Source organism: Anas platyrhynchos, chromosome 1, assembly GCF_047663525.1.
Source record: "Anas platyrhynchos isolate ZD024472 breed Pekin duck chromosome 1, IASCAAS_PekinDuck_T2T, whole genome shotgun sequence".
NCBI classification, from domain to species: Eukaryota; Metazoa; Chordata; class Aves; order Anseriformes; family Anatidae; genus Anas; species Anas platyrhynchos.
In genome coordinates, this window is record NC_092587.1 from 180,263,377 (window position 1) to 180,278,239 (window position 14,863).

The following is a 14,863-nucleotide window of genomic DNA, read 5'->3' on the forward strand; positions in this document are numbered from 1 at the left end:
AAAGCGCTAAAGATGTGCAACCCTGTAAAAATATATCAGGGTATTTCACCCGTTCAGTTACAACAGGTTCATATCAGCAGATGCTTCATTCTAGAAAATGAGACAACTTTCACCACGGTTAAACAGCAGCAGCATAAGAAACGTGTGCATGTCTGCCAGAGAAGCTTCAGAGCAGCTGTCTAAGCTCTCCTCAGCCCTGCTAGAATCCTATCACAAATTCCAAAGGAGAATGCCTAATGGCATGCTTTTCTTTCTACCTTTAAGTTGGACTTGGAAGAACAGACAACAGAAAAATTCTTGTTAGCTTTCCTTTGTTCACATGGATCCACTCAGACCACAACATCACTCAGACCACATCAACCTACCTCGTTTCATCTGTCCCACAGCTGTTTTCCCAGAAACCCAAGAGGCCTCATTCTGATGGGAACCAAATTATGAGGGAGAAGTTTGCAGTTATTCCCATGCAATACTTTAATACCTCTCCCACTTTCCAACTTAATAGATAATGCAATTGTAACATTTAACTTGCATACATGTAGTATGCATGGTAAAAGACCAGCATTAAGTAACAAAAATCCCAAAGCCTGGCCTTGTGTTCTCTACTAATAATCATCCTTTTCAGACAGCAGCTGACAGGTTAGCTTGGCGTAACCTCTCTTCAGTATGATACCTTTCATTTGATTCACTCCAGTGTTTTAAATTACTCATAGAATCATAAAGGTCGGAAAAGACCTCCAAGATCATCTAGTCCAACTGTCCCCCTATCACCAATATTACCCACTAAATTCTTTCCTTTAATAATTGTTCTGGAGTACTACTGAAACCAGAGTAAGGACAGGTGTGCTTGAAAATTCCCTTATTGCAAGCTGGTCTAATAAAACATGCTGTCATAATGAGCCATGTGTGAGAGGCTCATTAAAGTGCCTCACCAGTGGAGTCGTGATTTCAAATGCCAATTCTCTCAGCATGAGAGAACTGAAGAGTGTCCATCCACTCCAGTGCACTAGGTGTTATTAACTTTGCTTCCAGTTTCATTGGACCGGTTTGTTTTCTGATAATTATTTGCATTTAGTATTTTCCCCTGGATTTATTATCATCTGTAAAATGGTAACCTGTACCAGGTTGGTTTTATTTAGGTCTAGACAGCGATTAACACAATCAGAATCCCAAATTCCTGAACATTTCACACACACAGACACACACAGAATTTCTAGGTTGGAAGAGACCTCAAGATCATCGAGTCCAACCTCTAACCTAACACTAACAGTCCCCACTAAACCATATCCCTAAGCTCTACATCTCAACGTCTTTTAAAGACTTCCAGGGATGGTGACTCCACCACCTCCCTGGGCAGCCCGTTCCAGTGCCTCACAACCCTTTCAGTAAAGAAGTTCTTCCTAACATCTAACCTAAAACTCCCCTGGCGCAACTTTAGCCCATTCCCCCTCGTCCTGTCACCAGGCACGTGGGAGAACAGGCCAACCCCCACCTCACTACAGCCTCCTTTGAGGTATCTGTAGAGAGCGATAAGGTCGCCCCTGAGCCTCCTCTTCTCCAGGCTGATTTCGTTTATCAGTGCATGGGCAAAGGAAACACAAAGGATATTTAAAGACTGAACCCACAGTTCTAAATCACTTCCCTTGCATGTTTTTTGGGGTTCGAGAAAGCTATAAAGAAACAAACACCAACAAGATTTTCTGACTGGAGACACTAACGTGGGCCAAACCCCATTTGGGTTCAATAAGGAAGGTGTTCTAAGTCAGAACCTAAACATATTGTTACCAGAGCTCAAAAGCACTGGAATGACTGCCTCTGAAGGATAAAAGCCCATAGAATAAAAGTCGATGCACTGAACTTTCAATGACACAGAAGGCTAATGATGCACAGCTTCTATATGATGCCAGCGTTGAGTCCTATGACAATCCAAGAATCTCAGAGCTGTGGATTGCATTTCAGACCCTGAAAACAAAGTAGCTTTGGAATTTCTGTCACCAAGCTTCACAGCAGCTTTCAAGGAGTACAGGAGACAAAGACTCCCTTGCATACTTACTGCCTTTATTTTGATAAAAATGAACTTACACTTAGACAGTAAGCTTAGATTTCAGATCCTAAGGAGGATCCTCCTGAGAAGTGTGACCATGAACAAGATAAGTCTTCAGTCTCAGACTGAAGAATCTGAAGTTGTGAGAACTGCTGACTCTGTTATTTTCAGACTACAACCAGAATGCTTGAGGTTTTCGGATGTAATGAAAAAAACCTTTACAGGAAAGTACATCTGAGCAAGCCAATGAGCAAGCCAATAAGTACTCTGAAATAACTAGGGATTTTCCTGTATCATCTACAATGATGATTTGACAACCAAAGAAGGAGAATCTTGATCTAAGACTGCCTTCAAGTTTCCATACAGCCCTGTGCCTGTGAAACTTGTTATGCAATATGGGACTCTTCCTCAAAAACAGATGTGAACAGGAAGCTGCTTTCTTGTCCTAGAAAGAACATCTTGAAGTCTCAGTTTCCCATTGTGCTTCAGAAACAAAACGCCAGCCAGCTTTGAAGGCAACGCTCTACCCAGCATAATCAACAACCCAGGGAATTAAGTTTTCTGTGGTAATGAGGACAGAGACAAATCTGTCCTGTCATTCCTCTACATTCAAAGGAGATGGTCTAGAGGAGTTAGCATATTTAGTGAAACCTTCTTTGTCTAAAAAGTTCACAACTAGCTCTACTTAAGAGCAAGTTTTGCTTAAATACCGCTCACCTATCAACTATTAAATTGTAGATACTAGAAAAAAATATCATAGCAAGACACAATAACAACATATCAATTTAATCTAGACAGTTCTCCCCACATTATAGCACAAGAAAATTTTCACATGGCTGAAGAAACCCCTGTCAAGTTACAAATTCATCAGTAATGATGACTAAATCTTCTGGAATTGAGTAGCTATGCACAGTAATTACAAAAACACTTACATTCTCTTTAAATGAAATAAAAATTGTAGAACTGATTTCCATTTCAAATTATTTGCTCGTGATTTCTAGATTATTATCAACAACTGCTGATATTGAGGGAATACTATCATCAAAATGGTGATCTAATCAAAGTAACGGACAGTCGATATTCTTTGAAACAGGCTTATCAACTGCTTAAGATGCAAAATGTAAGCAGAAATATGAAAAAAACATGGTTTCCAGACTGTAGAAGTGAAAAGTAATTTAATAATTTTACAAGTGAGTATCCTCTTTGTGCATAATGGATCAGCAGCAAAGCCTTTGCAATCATATATGTAAGCACAAATGTCTGTTCTCCAGTACTTTACTCTTTGAAACTAAAAAACAGAAAATCTGGAAACGGATGCAGTGGGATGCATAGCAAAAAGCTAGTTGGGATGTGAAGAGACTCGTACTCACACACATGCATTGTTTGGGTCTGAACACACGTTAGCAACAAAAAATAAAAACCCTAGATGATAAAAAGCAGTCTTGAGAGTCCTCAAAATATAAAACCATTGTGACTTCTAGTGCTATATTAATGGAGACGTATGAAAAGGCATAAAAGTTGGTTATCTGCGTATTAACACAATAAAGTAACAGGAAAATAAAATTTATGACAAAATAAAGGTCTATATCAACTGAAAACTAATATTTCTGAGTGTAATTCAGCCTACTAATTTTGCATTTTTTGTGAAGTAAAACTAATTTTAGTCATGAGAAAATAGGACATGATTCTATCAATTTAGTAGCCCATTTATAAAGGGAAATAATATAAAGTGATTCACTGGCTAAAACTCTGTTACAAATACTACACATCACTACAGTCAGGCTTCTTCTCACCCTAATGGTTACCAGAGCTGCTAACTCTTAAAGTGCATATTAATAAATAATTGCAAAAGCCTTTGTTACTCATACATCTAATCAACTTCTGAGTCTCTTTAATCCATTGACCTCAATTATATCCTGAGGAAAGATCTTCAGAGTACATATATGCAAAGTACAACTGACAATTTCAGATTTAATATACAGAATGTGTTTACAAGAAAGAACAATACTACGATCTTATGGGATACACAGTAGGCTGGGTATGCCACTTCATCCTGAATGACTTGCACTGAAATGCCATTGAAGGTTGCACGCACAACCACCATCTTCATTTAAAGTCAGTAAACCCAAATTCAACTCCTTTATGAAACAAGGCAGCGTCTAGAGGCAGCTACATCCAGGCCAGAGACTGGGGGAATGGAACTAAGAGGCCAAAGAGGATTACACAACCTTCCCTTAGTGACCACAAAAAGAACAGACACCATTAATTGGGGGATCACAATTTCTTTATCACCCCTCCTTAATTCTACTCATCTCCAAACTGAAAACAGCCTACTGTCCAAACCAAAAGTACAAAGATTGTGAGTTATGTAAGCAGAAAAATTATGCTGGATCCTGTTTGAGTAAGATGCAAGACCCAGAAAGTTAAATACAACAGAGCTAAATATAACAGAGATGAATACAGCCCAAAGCCAAGAAAACTTCTGTTAAATACTACTTTGCACACTCTTTCTAAGCAGTTGTAGCTCTTTGCTAAGGTCCATTACTGATTTCTCTTCATAAAAAGAGCAAATACACAAACAAATAGTTTGTTTCAGATTAGGCATTAGGAAAGAAAATATTCTGAGGAACTCATATGCAGCTAGCATACGCCATAAGCTTTATTTGTTCATACTTGGGTAAAATCACATGGTCTCTGTTCATTGTACTTTTCATGAACTCACCATCAGTAGTAGAGGAACTACTGTTCTGATGACACTATATTGAAATGGAAACACCCCATGACAACAAACAATGTGCTAGGTGGACTTGGCAGTAAGGACTGGGGGACCAGCAGCAACCAATGACTCATCTGATGAAGGGTATAAAACCACTGAAAGGAGTCACTGAAATATAAGGAAGGAAAGAAGAAGAGGAACAACTATTCCCTTGAGAAAGACATTCCTCAGACTTTGCAGAAGGGCAAGGAAGCAGAACCAGAGGCAAACAGCAGAATGAGAAAACTACCTTGGGACCACAGAACAACATTAACCAAACTCAGAACATCCCAGTGACTGCTCGGGGAACTACGAGGTTTTGCACAAACATCAGCTTCTGCAAATCTACATATATTCTGTGCTTTTCCATTGGGTTAAATACAACTAATTCAGAAATGCATTTACAAAACTTCAGTGTTTGTTTTCCACTTTCAAACAGCATTTCTAAGCAGAAAAAACAGAAACGTGGGGACTTCTTTGCCAAACTCTGTGATTGTGCAATGCCTTGGAAAAGTCACCTCTTCCTGATTCTCAGACCTAGGCAACCTACCACATCTCAAATAGGGATGTTGGATAAAGATCAGATCCCTAGCAAATGGAAAAGGATATGCAGCCTAACAATTTGCTTTTACTTTGCTTAGATCTCAGGAAGGTGAGATTTATCAGGTGGATCCACCATCAGCAACCAGATACGAATACAGCGGGCAGAGCTTAACAAGAACTGTATTAGGTACTGAAGAATGGAAAGTTCATTGAAATGCAAACAGGAGAAGAAAATATACCAAGGAAGTGATGCTGGCTTAGGGACAGGTGCTTTTTTGGTTTAACAAAAGTATATTCTCCTTTTAACAACAGCAATGTTCACGGTATAGAATTGTTTTTATAAAAGACAGAAAAGTTTAAGTTTTGCTTTTACTCAGCTTAGCTTCCTGGGATATATTCATAACTTCAAGAAAGGAATTACACACATGAGTAATTAACTACTGATCTGATGATGCATTAATGCAAGTTATCTAGCTCAATCAGCTGACCTTGCTTTACTGCACTTTGGGAAATTTCCCAATCAGTACTTTTGTTGGTTGTAGATTTCAGAACTATGTAAACTTCTCTGCCGCTCTGTTATCAAATGCTGCTAATAACATTATTTTTAAACATATTTACCAACAGTAATTAAAGAATTAAAAAACTTCTTAAGTTTTAACGATATCCCTTCTCTAGAATATAGACACAACATAACTGATTTTGGGAAAAGCTGAAGTCTAAAACAGCTATTCATCTAATACTCTTACTAGACAAAACAGAAATGAAAGTTTTGGTTTTGAAATATGAAAGCCGCATGATGTTGAAACAAACCTTGTCCATGAGTTTACTTGCATGAAGGCTCAGACTATTAAAGAATATCTTCTTACTCAACAAATGCATTTCTTCAATTGTTGTCAACAGTGTGGCTGCACTGTTTCCCACAATACCACTGAAAACAAAATTAAGATTAACTACATAATCTGAAGGGAGGGAGGAATAAAACAGGATCAGAAACTTCAGACAGCATTTCAAACACAAATTTTTCAGAGTTCAAAACGTACAACAAATCACTGTAGGAAACAGTTCTCCATATTGGCTTTCTGAGAGATTCACTCATAAGATGACTGCGAGAACAAGCATTATCAAAAGTAACATCTGCTTGATGACATGGTTAAGTACAGTCTATCTGAAGTTGAGCACAAACATTTTAGTATAATTCTAACATTTACTGGATTTTTGTTTTGTTATTATGCAAATCTATTTGTTATACAAAACAGATTACATAAACAAAAAGGGTTGATAACTTTATTCTATCATACTGTCCTCTAGGGATAGCATCCTACCTCTATTCAGTGTGATGTGAGGCATCTCCAGTGATACAAGAATTCATGCCTTGCTGTTCTGAGTGTCAGGCTATTACATTTAACATAACTACTGCATAAACCTTAAACTACCTTACCTGACTATGAACGTCTCACTAATCTACCTTTTGTCTAAAGTAAAAACACTTCTACACTACCAAAATGGCAGGTTAAAAATTAATTGCATCATAATGGAGCTAATTCTTGTAGCTTAATTTTCAGAACATAATCTTGTTGCATTTAATGGGTCATTTCTCCAAGTGGGTTTTCCCTTCATTACTTGGGTGGACTTCCTGTATACAGAGGAAATTACTCAGCTGACAGAAGGTGCTTCAGTGGTCTTTAGGCAATGCATCATAGCACGAGAGAAAGCAACAGATTTCCTAAGGAGGGTCTGCCTAAGACCCTCCTCCATTTTAACATCACATATTCAATTGCTTTACTACCACCGGGAAACAGACTTTGGAGACAGAGAAACAGCAAAAATATTGAAACTGTTTTTGACAACAAAATTAGGAATAAAACATTTTGCTCAATATTATAAAAGAAAAAAGGTCTGATATGTGTTCTACCATAGACCTGTAGTGCCATCACACGTGAAGACTTGAGGAGATGCCCATGAACCATTTATTATTAAGCAATATATAAATACCAGAAAATAGTCGTTATATTAGTGACTCAAATTCTCAGCAGTTCAGTCCAGGGCTGCGGATGAAAATTTTCCTGCTACTGCTGTTTCTAACCAATATGAACTACTGTGAATGCCACAATCTATAAAAAACAGAGGTTCTGGCTTGTCTCTTGGTTCACTGATCTTGGTGGCACCTGACAGGTTGGAAGATGATTGGTGCACCTTGAACAGCCAGATACAGAATAAGGCAAGCATCTTCGCAACAGGAAAATGCAAGTGCACAGTCAGAAAAAATCGTATCCAAACATAGCTGTTTGAGGAAGAAAAATTGAATTTCAAGAGAGAATTTAATTCTATCACTTTCTCAAAGGGATACTTTGTCATCTTAGGCATATATATCTATATATACATATATAGATATAAATAAAACATCTATCAACACAATAAAATGTATTTATCAATTTCTAAAAATTGATGCCATATTCCAAAGCAGACTCCATATGAATTGATGGGAGTGAACAGATAAATGGCATCTGCTAAGGCCAAGAATACCCTTTTTAATATAGTAATCTTCATGCTTAAAATAAATAATAGTAATAAAAATTATATCCTTAACATACTTTGTAGTTTGTATACCTGATTGTATGGTGGTAGAACTTGAGAAGATTGGAAATCTTGTACAGTAAAACTGCTCCTGGCTCAGCAACAATCACCTGCTCAATTCTAACCTGCAGAAAAAGCAAACATCCTTCAGGTCAAACACCCTAAAAGCCAACCTCTATGATTTTATATACAATACAATGCTGACTTCTGAGAAATAAATTTGAACAGAAATAAATTTAATAAGAGACGATGCCCAGTTAACTCTAGCTTTCTGCTTGAACCAAAGTATTTCTTGGGTGCAAAGCCTCTGGGTAGAAAACAAGCAGGTATATTCTTAAAAACTAAACTAAAGTAATCCCACTGCTGCGAATATTTCTCTATAGGATTTTGTTGCAACTTGTTATTGAAAATTTCAAAATAATGAGATCACTTTATGGATTAACACCAGTACATACTGGAATTCTCCCCAGCACTGAACAGAGCAAGAACAGCTGCAGAATCCCTAATCTGATCATTAGCATCATGCAGCAATTCCGAACATCCGAAGTATGAGGTATTTTACCCAAAAGACAAAACTTCACCTGGATTAATCTCTCCTTTATTAAAGGAAATATCATGTACCTGCTACCAGTATGTAATTATTTATTACTAACAGCTATGTTGCCTGTTTATCTCAACCAGGAGATATTGGTTAGGCAGACCAAAACAGTGCTGACTTTCTTTACACTTGGACAGTCGATGTCTTGTCTTGTCTCCATGGTACACACAGTCTCAATTCACTCATAAAAGGCTGCGCCAAGGTCAAGCTCTGGGCACTCATGAAGCAGTGATAGTCAGTGACTTATCACTGCCCTATTCTCCCACGTGCCTGTGTGTGAAAGGGCTACACACAAATCACCCGCCGCCACCCGCCCTCCCAAGTTATTTGTCTGCTGTTCAAAGGAGCGCAATGTGCAGCAGTGCCTTCTTGTCACCGCCAGCTGCACAGAGAAGGAACTAAGATTATGCTCCCTTGGCATCTAGGTCAGAGACCAAAAATGCAGAATATTTGTTGACTCTAATTTGCAAAGCTCGATGCACGAAGTTAATTTCAACATTCAGGTGTACTTTGTTCTTCAAAGCATGCATATGTACAGACGTACATATACAAATACCCATTTCCATTGTGTGAAAGGACATTTGGGCAGGGGCATAGTACTGAGTACAGTCTCTTGGCCTGAGTATAGCCTAAAGATTTTAAAGAATACCACAGAAGTAAAAAAAGGTCCAGAGAAGGGTAACAAGATGATCAAAGATTTTGAAAATTGTTTCTGTACTGTTCTGGTGACAGTAAACTAAGGCGAAGCTGTGGAAGGATATGCCAGTCATACAGCAAATCAGGTGGGCACAAAGATGATAACTAGGAAATGATTTTTCACAGTCTCTTTCAATACAAGAGCTGGAGTTATTAAACATAACAAACCCAAAAGGAGCTGGCTTTTCAAACAGTACAGTTGAACTGTGCACTTCCCTCCTGCTGGACATGTTGTGAACATCATTTCATACCAACTTGACATATTCAAGGAAGAAAAATATATTGTGGTGTATCAAATACAAAGGAGTAGCTATGGCTCAGTAAGTCCTCAATAAGTCCACAAACAGGCGAAGAAACTATTCCACAGAAGTATCTTGACGCACTTGCACAAACTGTACACTCTTCCCCTAAGCATATAAAATAGACAGTAGAAAAACCAGGGTACTAAGCTAAAATGATTTTTCATATGACCCACTACAGTCATTCCTATACCCTTATCCTAAAGCTAAATTTTTGCACCTAAGCATCATTAAACTTTAAGAAAAGTAAAAGAAAATCAAGATACAGATTTACTATCCTAGTATCTCTCACTATACAACTATTTATTATCATACCATGAAATACCTATCTGTGAGCTACTGGACCTTTAATTTTGAAGGGTTTTATGATTTTTAAAGCTAATAACCTAACACAACCAAGGAAAATGAAAATACATTGTAGAGATAGGGCATGGGACCTGGAAAAACCCTACAGAACATTTTTTATAATTATTTTTAGAGTTCTAAGAAAAGCAATACATCTCACCTTTAGAGGTCTGCAGACACCTTCTGTGATGTGCCCAACTACTTCTTGAATATTTTCTTCCACACCTATAGTTAAAGCAAGCACATGCTAAGAATATGCAAATCTAATTCTCTTTTCGTCTATTATAAAACAAATAAACACATGTAAGAGCTATTCTTCCATAAAAAAGCATTATGAATTACATGTCCTTTTCTCCACAGGACTAGTTTACACCTCCACTGAACTTCACATCTAGCCATCAAGAAATGGTTGCATGACAAACCACAGTCCTGAAGAGTCACTGCTTTATGCTATGTGATTGCTTCCTAGCACAATGCAGTGCTAGGGGATTTGAGGCAGAAGGAAAAAAGGAAAGAGTAAATGATCTAGCCAGAAGCTGTCACAGTAAGGCTCAAGATCAACAGTTCTCAAAACTAAACAGGAAAAAAAAAGGGCACTGGGATGTTCAAGGAGCAACAGTACTTATCATTTTGAAAGGCCCGAGCTATAAGTACATGCATCTATCAGTGTTGGGTAGTGACGTGCTTGTTGTAGTGTTACAAATTAAATCACACATGTACCTGCACACTGCAGTGTACTACTACAGCATTACCAAATGCTTCCTCTCTAGCAGCAGCTGAAACTGATCTTTCAGAGAACAAACTATATACAAAAGAGAATATTGCCCTATCTTATTGTGAAACACAAATGAATTGTTGCATGGCAACCAGCACTGTCATAAATCAATCAAACTGAAAGCAACAGATCTTCAAGCTCTCACTTCAGTAACAACTCAGAATAGATTTATGGAGACAGCAATACTTTAATTCTAATTTAAAACTTGTCAACAGGAGTTCATCTTCAGATGGGACCCATGCAATGAACAGTAAACAAACTGACTGTGACATGTGATAAAAATCAGGTGACCTGAAGCTATATTTTGCAGATCTCATTTCACACTAGCAGAGAATACCTCTAAGAGAAAAAAAAAACATATAAAAGATTAAAGATGTGTGACAAAGCCTCTTTAGACCAAAATACATGAAAAGCCACATAAGCACAAACAACTAAATTCGGTGTGGTGGTTGTCTTGAAGCATACTACGTTGGTAAGTAATAAAAATATGTTTGTATATTGAAGTATCAATACTAAGGAAGATAGCAAGATTACAAACCACAAGATTTGTGGCCTGTTATGTAATGGCTAACTCCCAGACACACCCTAATAATTTAGGCAATTTTTGGTAGGAGCAGGCACTTTTGTTCGAGCACACATTTGCAGTCGTGTATCTAGACCAGATTGACTTAATAACGAATTCTTGGATATGAAAGTTTTAGCTGCAAAAATATACAAGTTTAAATACCAAGGGAGATGGAATTACAATTTTGATATATCACATGCTTGTGCTGTCAAATACACTTTCATGTCCAATTAGAATATTTTAGACTCAGCAAACAGGAAAAATAAATCTTCCAACATGGTTGATTATATAACTGTTGCGAGTATTAGCACACAACAGTGACGTGGAAGAATTATGGATTAAACAATCCTTATGGACTCAAAATCACTTTTAGGAAACAGTTCATTACTGAACATATGCTTTTGGCTGCCTGCTACACCATATATAATTTTTCTCTGCATACCCTTCTGTAAGAGACATCTTTCTTGTACCTTCATGTGACTTCTGCTCTCCAGTTAGCTTCTTGTAACTCCATGAAAAACAGGTTTCTACTGCTTCTCCTAAACATAATGCCTGCAATTCTCCCTTCTTTTCAAGTACAAGTCCTCTACAGGACTGGAAAGCTCCCTACCAGCAGCATACCTGAGCTCCACAGAAGAGAACCAGATGCTTTATGTCTGTCCAGTACGATACAAAATCATTAATCTTTTCTGAATGTGTTTTAAATGCTTAAAATTTTGGAAGTATTTTGGTCAGGTTAATTTTCAAGGGTTAACATTTGCAAGCTTATAAAACTTTTTAGAAGTTATTCTTGAATATTTATTTGTGGGCTATTTAGATCATTCTCTCTACACTCAAAACTGTGAACATCTCTCCAAAATAGCATTCACACAGTTTTGCTTCCACTGGGATCAAACCTACATCTGCCTCCATCTGTAGATAGCTAGATGTGTCTTTTCTTTTCTCTCTCTTTTTTTTTTTTTTTTTTTTTTTTTTTTACAGAAAAGGGGAATATTTTTGTTTAGATGCAATTTACCACCTTCTCCACAGTCCTGAAATTATATAGACTTTATAGGAGAATTTAAACAATAATCTGAACTCAGAGAATCCTGATTTCAAATTACAAAAATGGTTCTACTTCCATAAAAGATCTCCAAGCTGAAACTGAAGTTAAAACATTTTACTGACCTATGACAGAGAAAGCTTATTTCACCTAAATTTTGCCTTCAAATTTACTTGCCTACTCTATGCTAGCTTCTTGGGCTCCCTCTATAGGAAACAGGGAAAAAACAGAACGGAACAAACAGTTTTGATGAAGCCTATGAAAATGCCTCTATCAGACCTACCTTTTGTTAGGAAGATTTGATTTCTGGAGACACAAATCACTCTCATGATTTATCATCAAAATCAACAAGATGCCCACTTTTTAAATGGGCAAGTTAAACTAACTTAACTTTTCCTGTAGCCTGTGCAACAAGACACCTGAAGACTGTATAACAATACAGATAATTCACCTTGAATCTCTCAGTACAATACATGCTGTGCTCACTGGATTAGTCAGCACCAACTCAGGATTTATAGCTATATGATGCATATCACCTTAATCTACTTAATCTGAATCATAATGCTGCACATTCCACTTAATGGTCCTTGTTAAACGCAGTAGTATCCCATTAAATACTGTTTCATCTTCAAGACCTTATCCTACAACTATCATCATCAGTATTTCTCCCAGAGATGCAGAGGAACAGTTAATGGATGCATCCTCTAGGCTTTGTTGCTCCCACTGTGAAGGTAAGAATCCCTCCCTAGGTTTCCTGAAAACTGGGCAACAGTGATGGCAAAGTCATTCCTGATAAGCTCTCAAAAACATTTTTGCTTCAGACAAACAGTGAAACTCTTGTTTATAACAGTCCCTTGGGAAAAAAAAAGCTTTGTCTTGGTGATATTTTTGGAAATTTTTTCTCCAAAACATTTCTACTCCGTGTATTCTCAAGTAGTTTACCCTGGCCTATGGCTGAAATTCTCAAAACATATCTATATTAGAAGGACATAGTATCTGAGCCTGACTTCCTGCCATAAGACCAGAGCACTTAATAGCTAAACAAAGCACTGCACAAAGGAGGAGAACTTCAGAACAGAATGGAAGACTGGGCAATAGCACAGTCAGCTGCAGAACCAGATGCAGTAACATTCTCTGTGTGGCCAGCTTTTCCTGAACAACTCCCTGTTTACAGCAAAAGCATCAGATTTTCATGTACAGAATTACCATGTCTTTTTCTCCACCATGCAGGCATCACGAGGTCTACGTTCTTGACTCTCTGAGATATTATCACTGTGTAAAATTAAATTCACTTCTACAGTATGCTGTAACTGTAGCTAAAACCCAACAACATTCCTTTGGTTTGATTTACAACAGTCCTACTTTAAACAGCCTACTTGCTCATATACCTTTAATTACAAAAGCTATTTAATACTTCCAGCAGCAAGGAAAATGAGAATGCATATTAACTTTAAATCCCAGAGCATGACTCAATTAAGACATACAATCTGAGAAACTCACCAAAAATACAGATTAAACATCAGCTCTTACGCTGAGGTTTGTTACAACTGAACATACGTGTTTTATTCGTTTAGTAAGTCTTTGGCTTAAGCCATACAGGCTAAACATATTACAGCTTCTACATGAAATGTTTCTTAAAAGCATGGTTCAATCTACTTAAAAGACAGCAAAGGGGCTGAAGAATCTGTGTTAGAATCTGCAGATGCATTAATAAAGGAGAGCTTTATTAAAAAGCTTCACACATCTATGAGTGGCCTGCTTTGACCTTCAGAAACCTACACTGATATGCTACAAGACAGAAGAAAACTCCATTTTACTTGTAGGAAGGAAGGAACACAATTATTGAAATAAATTACTAAGCAAATGATCAAGGGATAATAATCCTCAACAGATCAACAAGTAATCTATCACAATATTTTCAGAGAGACAATTTTGAACTCTTTGTCCCTTTATAAATTTAGCGTAAACCTATTGTGAGTAAAATGAAAAGAGTAAAATTTGAAGTACTCTTCTTTGCTGAGGGCTTTCTTCTGGCAAAATGCAACCTACGCTATTCTGGAGTTAATTCCAGGAAAATGAAAGTTCAACTCTCATATCTTATGCCCAGTCTAAGAAATTACTCACACTTTTTAACTTATTTTCTTATCACTTCCCAATATATGTTTCAAAATCTAGTACTACCTTGAATAGTTACAAGCTTTAGCATAGCTTCTAGGTGTTCTTTTTCAGATGCTGTAGCTTGATGCAGCCAGGCCAGCATGTCCCCGACATACCTAAACAAAGACAGAAATTTCTGTGTAAATCAGGGGTTCATGGTGTGAGAGATTTAAAGTGTGAAAAGAAGAATTATTTCTTATACATTCTTACTAGTACAGTACCTCAGAGGATCGTGGGAGTGCATTTCAATAGGGCGGGGAGTACCTCCTAGACCTCCTCTAGTAAGAGCATCTATAAAGCCTCGGACTACAGCACTCCTTCGAGCTGTTCCGAACTCATCCAGAGTGTACCTGTTATCAAAACATGAAAATGAGTAAAATAAAATAGTTCACCTCATCGCACTTGATTAGTTCAGCTTTACAGTTAAAGCAAGTAACTGTTTCTACAGTTCCAGGCAACTTGCACCAATGCTT

The 14,863-nt window shown here is 37.4% G+C and overlaps 1 protein-coding gene across 1 annotated transcript in view; it reads right to left on the minus strand.

Moving 5' to 3' along the window:
* COG6 (component of oligomeric golgi complex 6) overlaps positions 1-14,863 on the minus strand; it is a 51,952-nt gene that overhangs the window by 14,961 nt on the left and 22,128 nt on the right. Inside the window, exons 9-13 of the mRNA XM_038174145.2 lie at positions 14,612-14,740; positions 14,415-14,506; positions 10,012-10,076; positions 7,947-8,038; positions 6,150-6,267 (exon numbers count right to left, since the gene is read on the minus strand). Coding sequence (XP_038030073.1) covers positions 6,150-6,267; positions 7,947-8,038; positions 10,012-10,076; positions 14,415-14,506; positions 14,612-14,740 — 496 coding nt within the window. The remainder of the gene's footprint in view (positions 1-6,149; positions 6,268-7,946; positions 8,039-10,011; positions 10,077-14,414; positions 14,507-14,611; positions 14,741-14,863) is intronic.